The 12,640-nt window shown below is 37.5% G+C and overlaps 1 protein-coding gene across 3 annotated transcripts; it reads right to left on the bottom strand.

Annotated features, from left to right (window-relative positions):
- Positions 1 to 800: 800 nt before the first annotated feature.
- On the bottom strand, positions 801 to 12,378 carry LOC141444401 (uncharacterized). Of its 3 annotated transcripts, none has more exons than XM_074109951.1 (7): positions 12,068 to 12,378; positions 8,949 to 10,132; positions 6,787 to 6,895; positions 5,889 to 5,961; positions 4,506 to 5,618; positions 2,746 to 3,134; positions 801 to 1,813 (listed from the first exon to the last, which is right to left on the bottom strand). In XM_074109951.1, the coding sequence occupies exons 1-7, from the start codon at positions 12,155 to 12,157 to the stop codon at positions 1,367 to 1,369; spliced, it is 3,405 nt and encodes a 1,134-aa protein (XP_073966052.1). In that variant the 5' UTR covers positions 12,158 to 12,378; the 3' UTR covers positions 801 to 1,366. The 3 variants fall into 3 exon arrangements, with proteins under 3 accessions (XP_073966052.1, XP_073966055.1, XP_073966054.1); XM_074109954.1 differs by lacking the exon at positions 12,068 to 12,378 and adding an exon at positions 11,669 to 11,838; XM_074109953.1 differs by lacking the exon at positions 12,068 to 12,378 and adding an exon at positions 10,806 to 11,601.
- Positions 12,379 to 12,640: the final 262 nt, after the last annotated feature.

The raw sequence follows: 12,640 nt of genomic DNA, 5'->3' as shown, positions 1-12,640 counted from the left end.
TGTGTACCATTTTATATTGAAACCAATATTATTTCTTACATTTTTGCAAAATTATGTCCATTTAAAAAAAAAGTGAATAGATAAATATCGTGACAAAGGGTTCGGGAGTTTTGGTGCCACAGGCACACAGCCACACATGTTCATGTAACACTCCCAGCGCCAGGTATTCAAGGTAATCACAATATAATAGCAAACTTAATAACTAAACAATTCGACGAAACGAAAAAAAATACATGTCAAATTATACATTTTAATCATAGATTTATTACTTCACTTATTAAATCAAAATTATACTCTAACTCGTAAAATACTAAATACCGTAAAAAGGTAAAAAAATATTATAGTATTTTAATAAAAAAAAAATGCTTGAATTGCGAATAGCGATAGATTATTCAGGGGTTAGTTAATCTGGATATTAAAAAAGTACATAATTAAAGACCAGTGTGTGAAAACTTGTCTAATATTGTTCTTCATGCATAATTATACTAAATTGCTTCACTGAAATTTTTACAAAAACAATCAATTGGCGTAAAACATTATTTTGTCTAAAATATAAACATTTTACATTAAAGTGGGTACAGTAAAATATAAATACTGGCCAAGCTGAGACGACTAAATTTCATTTAGACACAAAATGGCGAGACCCAAATCATTAATAATATTTAAAAAAACATACCACAGAAGCACGAAAGTTTCCATTACTATTTAAACAACAGCTACTGAACAACAACACAAGCACAACTACTATACTGAGCGGCAAAAAATCTGGCCTTCAAATTTATACAGTATTGCCTTTTATATATTATATAGATTAAGTAATTTTGTATGTAGTGGGCCAAAATTTTGTGCCGCTGAGTATATTAAAAAGAGGAATAAAAATGACACACCAGCTAAAAGCGCCGGGCGAGTAAGACAAAACAATGATCCTGGAGCTTGATCAGAATCAATCCGGCACGACTCAGTAAAGTTCCGCGTGACGTCACCCCGTGCGACATTCCAGCACGGCGTGACGTCACCAGCCCCCACACCCGAACTTTGACGGGCTTCATCTTTGTCATTTTCTGTTTGATTGACGAAAGAAAAATTTCGCGTTCAATATTTTCTGACAGCACTCACGGATTAATTAAAATTATTAAGAACACTGCCTATTATACATTGTTATTTATATTCCCTTAAGTGTACACAGATACATAGTAAAACTTTTATTACTCTTTAGGGCCTCCGCAGCTGTCGCGGGTGCAGGATACATCCTATGCCCGGGACGCGCGCAGTTAGCCGGGCAGTGTTGCTCAACCGGCGGGTGGCTGCTCCGCGCAAGCGGCAGCCAGCGTAGGCCCTATCAGTCCAACTAACACCCCAACCAACCTCAATCATCATAAATAATCAGAGTCTCTCTGTCTTCCTCAATCAACAGTACATCATCATCACTGCTAGCCTCACGCTCCTGCTCGTTAACCTTAAGGCTCTCTACAACCTTATCACACTCACTATGATACTCATCCACCAACTTAAACACATTGGCTAACGAAATATTAAACCCGTGCTCCGTCAGCGAATGCTTTTTAACATCAGATATTTTCCTATAACTCTTCTTGCATATAGGGCAGTCTGCCTTCTCTTTCCTCTGCTTGTGCTCTTCCCACATGTGGTCCCACTTGAGACGGAGGGATTCGAAGCGTTTCTTGCAGATCATGCAAGCGAAGCGAGCGAAGCGGCCGTCGTGGTGCTGTCTCACGTGGCGACGGAAGAAGCTGTGGTCGTAGAAGACGCGCTGGCAGGGCTCGCAGTGAAACGGCTCGGTTGTCATGTGCATCTGGAAACAAATTATGATTCAAACAACTATTACTAATCCTACTATACTGAGCGTCAAAAAATCTTGCCCTCAAATGTGTACAGTAGTATAGGTAATTTTGTATGTATGTATGTATAAAAGTGTAACTTATCAATGTATTAATGTTAGGCATTAAAGTTTAATTTCATTTCATTTGTCTTTGTTTTTGTACATGTAGAGTGGGCCAAATTTTGTACTGCTGAGTTTATAAATGGGTGGGTTTGTTACTCCTTGATGCTAAAACGGCTGGACGGATTTTGATGAAATTTGGAACGTAGATAACACATCTAGAATAACACATAGGCTACTTTTTACCAGGATATTCCCAAAATACAAAATAAAATCTCGAAATAACAACTGTTCCGCTTAGATTCATGAAATACGGTATTTGACAACTAGTGATTTTACCATATCTTAATATTATTATGAAAATATAGATAAACAGATAGTGTTTAGCGAAGAGAAAATTTAAATCGGTTGAAAATTGGATTTATAGTGATTTTTTGAAAAATCTATATAACTCTCTTTCTCAAACGCTTTTCTCTATGCAGCAAGTATGGCGGTACTGGCGTGTGACGTCACATGCCAGTATGTCTTTCTCTGTCTACTCTTGTATTCCAAACCTTTATAACTTTGTTATTTGTAAAGGTAGCTTAAAAATTGTTTTTCTATTCAATAACAGGCATTGTGTAGTTTTAATTTATAAAACATATAAAAAATAGTCAAATACCGTATTTGGGATGGTTGTTTTTAATGCAGCTTCAATGGTTTCGTGGTTTGATGTAATTATCTGGAATTCCCGCGGGAATTTTGCAAAATCCGGAAATTTCAATTCAACCGCTGTAGGTATCTAATGAACTACGCATTTAGTTACTCATAAAAAGCGTACTAGTTCATCATAAAAAACCACTCACCTCCATATGTTTTTCCAATGAAAACTTAGCTTGAAACTTTTTATTACAAATATCGCACACAAAGACCTTTAGATTATGTACTTTTTTGTGCTTAGTGAAATTGCTGGAATCACTAAATGTTTTATTACACAACCCGCACTGGTATATAGGCAGGGACGCGTGATCCCTCATATGTTTCTTGTATGAATCCGCCTTCTTGTGTAACTCGTGACATATTTGACATTTCAGGAATTCAGTCCGGTACACACTGGCGTACGCGTCTTCTAATAAATGCTCAACTAAATGCCTTTTGCAGTCGTTCTGCCGGTCAAAGTAGCGTTTGCATACGAAGCAGCATTTTATTTTGTTGGGGACGCCCTTGGTCACTCCGTCTTGATTCTGGAATATGTCTGAAAATAAATAAGTTTTAAATTAATAAGGTACCTATAAGCGATAGATAAGACCGCTTATTGTCTACCCTGAATTTTGTATCAATCTAAAAATGTTGTACTGATTTGTGGTAAGTAATAAAGAATATTCGTACCTAGTGCAAAAATATGCACTTACCTAACCCTTCAAAAATATGTACCATAGACTCTTATTCTGGCGCAATAGGGTCGTGGTAACATGTTTTTGAGTGGTTCGAATCGATACATATTTTTGCACTTGACTGTACAGTCGAACCATTTGAAGAGTCCACGGAAAGAACGTGTCTAGTCACCTAAGCAACTTTTTGAGTTATAGCGGTTTGAAAGTTAGTCATCACAAACAACAACTATGGTTAACATTTATCACACATTTATTTAAAAGTTAAAAAAATATATTTTATATTGTTTTCAGATTATTTAATTCAATGGTAAGTCATAGTACTCTACATTTTGAGATTGAAATCTCAATTTTAAAAAATGGTGACTAGGAATGATCTTTGCGTGGACCCTTCATATCATCCCTGACCCATCGTAGATCGCTCTCACAGTAAGTAGGTAACATGATTAGGTTTCCCTTGTCAAGCAATGCGATTTCACTATGACTTTTTCTACAAAACTGGTTCAATAGTACCTCCATACTATGAAACAGTGCCCTGCCTTTTCGCAGAAATATTATTCCCAAATGTTTCCTTTGACAAACTGTTTTATTACTTCAAAACCTAATTTTTTTTCTCAGTGTATTTTTTATGGTTTTATAGAACACAGTAGATAGGTTAGGTTTGTTTAATGAAAGTTCCGAAAATAATATGGTTTCAGAGAAAATCGCGAGTTGGGAAATGAAACAGTTTGGCAAATGAAACATTTGGGAATAATATTTCTGCGAAAAGACAGAGAACCAAGTAAAATAATAATAAGAATAAAATAATGTTAAACACAGATATGAATATAACATAGATAAATCTTATTACAACTACGTCGCGACCCCGAACAGAACAAGCAGTGGAATAATCCTTTCATTTCGTTAAAAAATGTTTCCGAAAGCCAAATCTGTCTCACATTCATTGCCCTGTACTGTAACGCATATTTGCCATAATTAATTTCAGGTATTGCAAAATCTCGAAGTGCAAAATATTCACAAAATTATTCTAATTATAAACCCGCTTAGCTCACCCAAAAACAGTAACATTTTAAATTTTGGAGACCTCGCTACACTAGCGCCTCTAGCGGCGAATTCATATGCAAGACCCCTCATTCAGAACTTGTCAACCGTATCGTCCAACACTCGTAAATCGCAACTCTTGGATCTATATCTGCGCTGCGGTGTTAAATGAATGAAGCCTTATCTTACCTTACCTAGAATCCGTTTCAGCTCATCCGGCTCCAACGCGCTCTCATTCCCAGTGCTCATCTTGTTGATGGTCATACACTTATTCTTCTCTGGCTCCGTTTTAATCTCCAAATGTCCCTCCCAATGCGCGAATGTACTCTTAATATCTATAACTTCCTTACACGTTTTGCATTGACACATTTTACTTTTGTCCACGTCTTCCGCACGCTGTATCAACTGCATACGAACAAATTGATTCTTTACATGTGTATTTATATGTGTTACTAGCTTTGTGACACTGTCAAACATGGTGACACATTGCGGGCAAGTCATAAATTTATATTTGTGTTGTACGAAATGCAGGGCGTAACTTTTTAGAGTATCAAAGCTGTTTTTGCATTTGGTGCATGTAAAGTTGTCCTCTGTCGGCTCTGATTTACGTTTGGGCGGGGTCCTGCAATGGTTATTGACGTGCTCTCTATATTCTCTGTGATATCCCTCGAAACAACACTTGTTACATTTGTAAGTTTTCCTTTTCCTATACCCTGCTTTTAATATAACCTCCGGTTCTAGATTTAAAAGACTCATATCGGAGCTTTCGCTTTCCTGTTTGATAGATTCGCTGCTGCTCTCTAGTACTATGAGGTCATCTTCAAACTCCTCTGGCTCTTCCTTTATTTCTTGCTTGATCGGTGTTACGGGTTGTGCATTTTTGGATACTTGAAATATATTAGACAGTTTAATTTCTTCAACTTCTTGTATTATTTGCTTGAACTTGTTCGATTGTTCTCTCACAGCTAAAGGTACATCTGCTTTTGATTTAGCTTGTTCTTTTTGTGTTTGTGCGATTATTTCAACGAGATCCGCTTTAGAATCTTCTGTGTCTGACAGTTTTTCATCTTTGACTACGATGTCAGGTTTGATGTCCAAAGTTTCAGTGATTTGAGTCAATGTTTTCAGAAAATCTTTGCTATCTTCAGGTATTTGAGTGTCTTCACTTAAAATAGAATCATTGTCATTAGCGGCAGTTGAGTTTGATTCTTCATTTTCTTGGGTTTCTGTGCTGTTAGTTTTTCTCCTGTCATTTATGTTATCAGTGGTTCTAGTATCCGCTTTGACTGGTACTATAAATTTTGTCTCTGTAATTATAATTACATATATTTTTAAACATTTGTTTTGTTGTTGGTACCTACTGAGGTACAACCAGAATGTTAATGGTTAAGTCCAACGACACGAAATTTTGTAAAGATTTTCATCATACAATGTAAATAAATATCACGATAAAATTTTTGACAAAGCGTCACAATTAATGCCGGAATGGGAGTTGTGGAAGCCAAAATGGAAGGCCTTTGCCCAGCAGTGGGACAATATAGTATATAGGCTGTTAAGAACATATAAATACTACTTACTCTTGGTGTTGCTCTTCCTTTGACTTTTGGGAATGAACAGGCATTGCTCCAGCATTATTTTGGGCACAATGATCTGTAATATACAACACAATTTTTAGTGCACTTGTAAGGGATGGATTACCTCCGCCTCCGTAACTAGAGAACTTCGTGAAAAATAGTACAGTCAAGGAAACTGAATCACGTGCCAGGGTGGAAGCTTTGTCTTACTAATAATGTCATGTTGATATCCTATAAAATTAAAATTCTAGAATTTAAATTATAATCATTTAAATCATATTTAAAAGATAACAAATTCTGAATACATGCGATATTTCCTTATAGGCCGCAATGGGCACTTTTACACGTGCAACGAAATGCACGATTATTACATTTTAAAGTGTAATAAATTCGCATTCTCCATTATTGCACAAAAAGTTCACAGAAGCGTGTCTCAAGCGGATGGCACTCGCGCTCGCACTGGTCCCAACCGGTCCGAGGTATCGTGTCCGTGAGCAGTGTCTATGTGTGCGTTGCTCGAGCGCACTTTGTTTGTAAGCCGTGGTAGCCTAGTGGTTTGACCTATCGCCTCTCAAGCAAGAGGGTCGTGGGTTCAAACCCCGGCTCGCACCTCTGAGTTTTTCGAAATTCATGTGCGGAATTACATTTGAAATTTACCACGAGCTTTGCGGTGAAGGAAAACATCGTGAGGAAACCTGCACAAACCTGCGAAGCAATTCAATGGTGCGTGTGAAGTTCCCAATCCGCACTGGGCCCGCGTGGGAACTATGGCCCAAGCCTTTTTGTTCTGAGAGGAGGCCTGTGCCCAGCAGTGGGACGTATATAGGCTGGGACGGATGGGATGGACTTTGTATGCAGATTGATTTCTGTAGCTATCTGTTTTGTGCCGCTGCTGACTCACCTTGTCCCAGATAGGCCTCCGGTTGTCCACCCTCCTGTGCGTCTTCGTGCGATGGTTCCTGAACGCGTCGTCGTTGTAGAACAGCTTTATTTTCGCACACAGCAGGCATCTGCACACAAGTATGTTATATGAAATATTGTCAGATTCTACTTGTATTATAAACGTGAAAGTTTTTATGTGTGTGTATGCCCTTGTTCCCCGTACACAACCACCTTACATATACATAAACAGCACTGGTAAGGGCCATATTATTTCCTAAATAAATTAGGGCCTGGCACTTAGGTTTTGTGGTCGCAATGAGGGCTGTCGCGTATGAATTCGCCGCTAGAGGCGCTAGTGTAGCGAGAGGTCTCCGAAATGTCAAATGTTACTGTTTTTGGGTGAGCTACGCGGGTTTATTTTTAATTAGAATAACTTTGTGAATTCAGACAGTCATTACGGGGCAATTAAATTAAAATTCATTTATTTCAAGTACAGACTCATATGCAATACAAAAATAAAATAATAATAATAACACATACTAGTAGCCGTGGTGGCCTAGTGGTTTGACCTATCGCCTCTCAAACAGAGGGTCGTGGGTTCAAACCCCGGCTCGCACCTCTGAGTTTTTCGAAATTCATGTGCGTAATTACATTTGAAATTTACCACGAGCTTTGCGGTGAAGGAAAACATCGTGAGGAAACCTGCACAAACCTGCGAAGCAATTCAATGGTGCGTGTGAAGTTCCCAATCCGCACTGGGCCCGCGTGGGAACTACGGCCCAAGCCCTCTTGTTCTGAGAGCAGGCTGGGATGATGATGATGAACACACACTGACATACATGTACAGTAGAGGGCAAAAAAAAACATACACAGCGTCAAGCATACACATTCCCAACGCCTCGGTAATGTGCATATACTTATTTATGCCCTCGACTGCACCTGATTACGGGGCAATAAATGTCTGTGTTTTGAAACAATTTTGTTTTTCGGAAGCCTTTGTCCTCCCTCTTTTCCGAACAAAACGATATTTTTATGGTACGGTTTTAAGGTACTAAATATGATTTAAATATAAACTTTGTTTTCACGCCCGTAATAAAAAACTAACCACTATACTTCAGGCAGGACCTTTGTCTACAGTGGCGCCAACTTCGCTTCGTTCGTCATCGTACCTAATTTTCGATACCAAGTTGACGGTAAAAGTGACCAATTAGATTATTAAAATATGTTTTAAATAGGAGATATTTGACCCCTTCCAGTGCTGGTTACGTGAGGTAATAATAATAAAATATATTTATTTAATAGTTTGCTTACAATTTCTACATACACAAACATATAATAAGTACGTTATATACATAACAGATAATAAGTACGTAAGTAAGATAGTTATATACTGGAAAAAATGTTGTGTATGTTACTCCTTCACTATAAAACGGCTGGACGGATTTGGATAAAATTTGGTATGTAGATAGCTAGACATCTGGAATAACGCATAGGCTACTTTTTATCCCGATGTTCCCGATATAGGGTTAAAATCTTGAAATCTCGACCACTATGATTAGCGACCATAAATTTGGCGTGGCTTTCCAAGATGCGATTTTTATGAATTCCCATGGAAAAGTAGTCTAGTAAATATAAAGTGGTGAAATACTAATGAAAGTGGGAATATTAATGAAATTTTCTCCGGTCAGAGTGCAGCAGTGCACTATCCCATCTTAGGCAGGTTGGTGTTGCAGATGTGCCATAATATCCTATTATTTCAATATTTTTTTTGGAAATATAGCTATCTACTATTGATGTAAAATATGATGCTATTCTGTTACAAATAAATACATCATGATTTCCATAGGTTCTAATACTCTTTGGTCATGATCTGTCATGGCGGCAAAATATACAGAGAACTGACGTTGTCATGGGTTTTCGCTAGTGTCGCCCCCTGCGCAGAGCTTTGCCTAATATGCCCTATTTCCAGTGTGTTTATTGAGAGACACTGTAGCCTTTTTTATATGATGGGGAAAACGAGAAAGCGGGTCTCCTGATGGAAAGCAATCGCCGCTGCCCATGGACTTCCATAACATAAGTTGAGTTACGGATGCGTTGCCGACCCTTTGAGAAAGGAGTAGGCTTGTTTTCTGAAGATCCTCAAGCCCTGCCCAAAACCCAATACAAAACACTCATACTAACCTGTACATTATTAGAAAATTGTCACTATGCTTGGCATAGTGCTCCGCACCCATACACTGTCTCTTTACAAACTTATCGCATATAGTACAAACAAAAGGCTTGTCCCACATAGCCAAATGTGCTTCTAGCATCTGCCTATTCTGAAACTTTCCATGGCAATGTATACATTCATGTATTATATTCTTCTTTTCACACACATGGAAAGAAAAAATGTGGAATGTCTTGTTGCACACACGGCAGATCTTGCCATGTGTTATTATCGGTTCATCTGACCGTACCCTGTGACAGACATTCATATGCTCACACCGCTCAGGCACTGTAACGAATATTGTACCACAAATCTTACAAGGGTACTCCGTGAATGTGTCCTGATTTGTCATTATATCATCAGATATAACTGTAGTTCTTACAGGATTCTTATCGCAGATTCCTTCATGACTGTTTAGCAATCGGCAAGTAATGAATTCATCTTTGCAATGAGTACAGAAGTATCTATGGTCCGTGAATTTTCTGCAGTCTAGATGTTGTTTGAAAGTTTTTGCGCATTTGAAGCATTTGCCATCTATGTGGATGTCATTTGGCTCCGGGATTTGGCCTTCATGAGCAATGATGTTACACTCATGCTGAATGATTTCTAACCTGATGCTGCAGTCTTCATGTGCCCGAATATGGTTCTTGAAGTCCATTAGAGTCCACCAAGCATCCGAGCATATGTAGCACTTGTAACAGAATGGAGTTTCTTTGACTCTGGAGTTGTTAAGCCAGTTTTTCCACTGCGTTAGAATATCCTGTAATTCAACAGACTGAGGATGTATTGATGGTTCCTCAACCGATTTTTCGTGGAAGACTTTTCCCCAAGCGTTTCTTGTGTGTATGACTGCTTCTTTTTCATGTGGGTATTTCTTGAGAAGCCCACGGAAGGTTCGGTAAATTTTCTGGGGGTCCATTATAAATGTTCGGCCAAGATCTAGGATTCTTTTGTCCAGTTCGTCTTCATTAACTTCCTGTTTAGAGTCCTGGGACAGACTGAAAAGGTACTTCATGTAGTTGGAAGGGTCTTCTTCAGGGAGGGTGTCGATGTCTTCGACTTCCACCCTGACTGAGAACTCCAAAGATCCAGAACCGCTTGATAACTCCCCACCTTTTTCGGATTTGTTGAGAAATGGTATTTTGATAGGCGGTTCCTATAATTAAGAAAATTCTAAATCAGTTGAAATGTTGATAAAAAAAATATGGGTAACTTTCGTCCCACAGGAGAACTATTTCCAGTCCATCGTTTTGTTCTCTATCAAGTTAATTATGTCCATTACAATAACAATGTACAGTCAAGTGCAAGAATATGTTAGCAAACCACTCAAAAACATGTTACCACAGCCTCATTATGTCGGACATTATGTGTGGTACATTATTTGAAAGCATATTTTTGCACTTAACTGTACTGGAAATTTATCTATGGAATCAACTGATTTTAGTTTTCAATTCCTACTGAAACTAAAACACATAGAAAGCACTACAAAAATAAATTTCAGACCAAGAATTAATCCCAGATGTTTGTCAGAGGCACAGGCCTCCTCTCACAATGAGAGGGCTTGGGCCGTAGTTCCCACACGTGGGCTCAGTGTGGAGTGGTGTGCATGTTTCCTCACAATGTTTTCCTTCACCGTATAGCTCACACATAAATTCCAAAAAACTCAGAGGAGCAAACCTGGGCTCAAACCCAAGACCCTCTTCTTGAGAGGCAACAGATCAAAACACTAGGCCACCACAGCAATTTTAAATCAATGTTTTATTTCTCATGGGGCTATTGTAGCAGCTGTCATAGTTAAAATGTACAGTTGAGGAAATTGAATTACATACCATGGCGGGACCTGTTCATAATCAATTTTGCTATTATTTCTTTGGAAGATGTATAGAACGTCAATTTGACATCAGTAGCACAAAGCTTCCCCCTGGTATGCGATTCAGTACCTAAACAGCTAGAGAATGTTAGAAAGTTCCCCAGGCTGGAGTAAAATGGTACATATTGTATAGCCAATAGACTTTTGTTCCTTAGCTGGTTTCGGCATTTAGGTATGATAAGTCTCTTTTGAATGTAAAAACATTCCTGTTACGGAAAACATGCCTTAATAAATAAAATTAGGTACAAAACGTTAATGTGTTGAGAGCTGTCTATATGATATGACTATTGCTTGCACCGTTATGTCTCCTACGATAACTTTGAATTAAAAGTAGAAAACTATGTTCACGAATAGTGTAGCAAGACCATAACTCTTTTTTACCCGACTGCTCAAAGGAGGCTTATGCTTTTCGAGCATGTGTATTTCACTAGATAGTGGTTCCGTTACATACAAATACAACAAAAAAAGTTTAACTACTATATTAGTAATGAAGATGATTAAATAATAGAGATGGACCTACATGCAAGTTCTAAATTTTTCATTCAAATAAAATAATTCCGTTAAAAAACATACATGCAGTGAAAAATACAGCCTCCTCCTTTTTTTGGAGTCAGTTAATAAAGAAAATAAATACATAGTCATTTTTTTATGCAATTTGCAGTCATTCATTGTTACCAAGTAGCTCAAGGCTTTTGTTTCATTTCTAATAGTTCCTATAATTTATTAAAAAAATACGATGATTGTTATGTAAATATTAATGGAATAGATATAAAAAATACAAAGGAAATAAAAAAGTGAAGGGTATTTGCTTAGTACACTTACGCATGCGTACAGGTTATGATGTAAAATAAGTCAGTAAAATAATCCATTTGTAAATGTTTACATACTATTTTAGTATAATATCAGTAATCAAATCACGACCAAAAGAAAATGTAATTAAATATAATGCATCTGCTTGGTAATAATTAGCATCGAATCGAAACAATGAAATTGAAGTGTCATGTTACAATAATTACTACCCACATCAAACCTGATTAAAAAAATAAACGTAAACAATAACGTAGATAACTTTCAACGTGGGTACAGAACGATCAATGATAATACGATCAATTAAATAAAATAGTTACTGAAAGATTGTAGTAAAATTACACATGTCAACCAAGTTATATTGCAGTACCCACAAAATTGTAGCGAACAAAATGGTGGACGCGCAAAGCCTACCTGCAAAAAGCAATCATCGTCGATTAACTCTGAAAAATCCCGCGGCACTAACTTCGTCTTTCTACTCCTTTTTCTGCCACTATCAGACATTTTGAGTAGTTTTTCACATCACACAACGGCAAGAGAACAATATTTATTTGATTAACATTAGGAAATATCAAACAAGCACGCACAATAGCAACTTTATTATGAAGCGGACCAAATGAATGACTACTTTTTCAATTATAGTTCAAACTTGTTTTACAATCATCTGTTTCGTTTACGGAACTAGTCGGATCTCTTTTTCACTCATGTTGGATACACGTTGATACTAGCGCTAAGTGACAGCTCGTTAGTACATTTCACTTCAGGCGCGTTATATTGAGGCGACTCCACGCGGGTAGTTCGCGACGCGAGGAAGGGAAAGTACGTTTTGAAACCTTTTTGAAACCGAAAATGAAGCTAACACTGCAAACATTTTGATAGTTAGGTTTCTATTATAAAATATTACCGTATTTACTATTTTTTAAAGCTATTTAAGTTTTATAACTATAATGAAAATTCAAAAAAATCCATTTATTTCTTTCTTTAAAT

The sequence above is a fragment of the Choristoneura fumiferana genome, chromosome 30, assembly GCF_025370935.1.
Source record: "Choristoneura fumiferana chromosome 30, NRCan_CFum_1, whole genome shotgun sequence".
NCBI classification, from domain to species: domain Eukaryota; kingdom Metazoa; phylum Arthropoda; class Insecta; order Lepidoptera; family Tortricidae; genus Choristoneura; species Choristoneura fumiferana.
The sequence above is the reverse complement of the archived record's forward strand: the minus strand, read 5'-3'. Positions and strand labels throughout refer to the sequence as shown.

Coding starts and splice junctions, on each gene's coding strand:
- LOC141444401 (XM_074109951.1), bottom strand. CDS start 12,157: ATGTCTGATAGTGGCAGAAAAAGGAGTAGAAAGACGAAGTTAGTGCCG. Junction 5,619..5,888: donor AAGGAAGAGCAACACCAAGA/GTAAGTAGTATT, acceptor TTATAATTACAG/AGACAAAATTTATAGTACCA. Junction 3,135..4,505: donor TGAGCTGAAACGGATTCTAG/GTAAGGTAAGAT, acceptor ATTTATTTTCAG/ACATATTCCAGAATCAAGAC.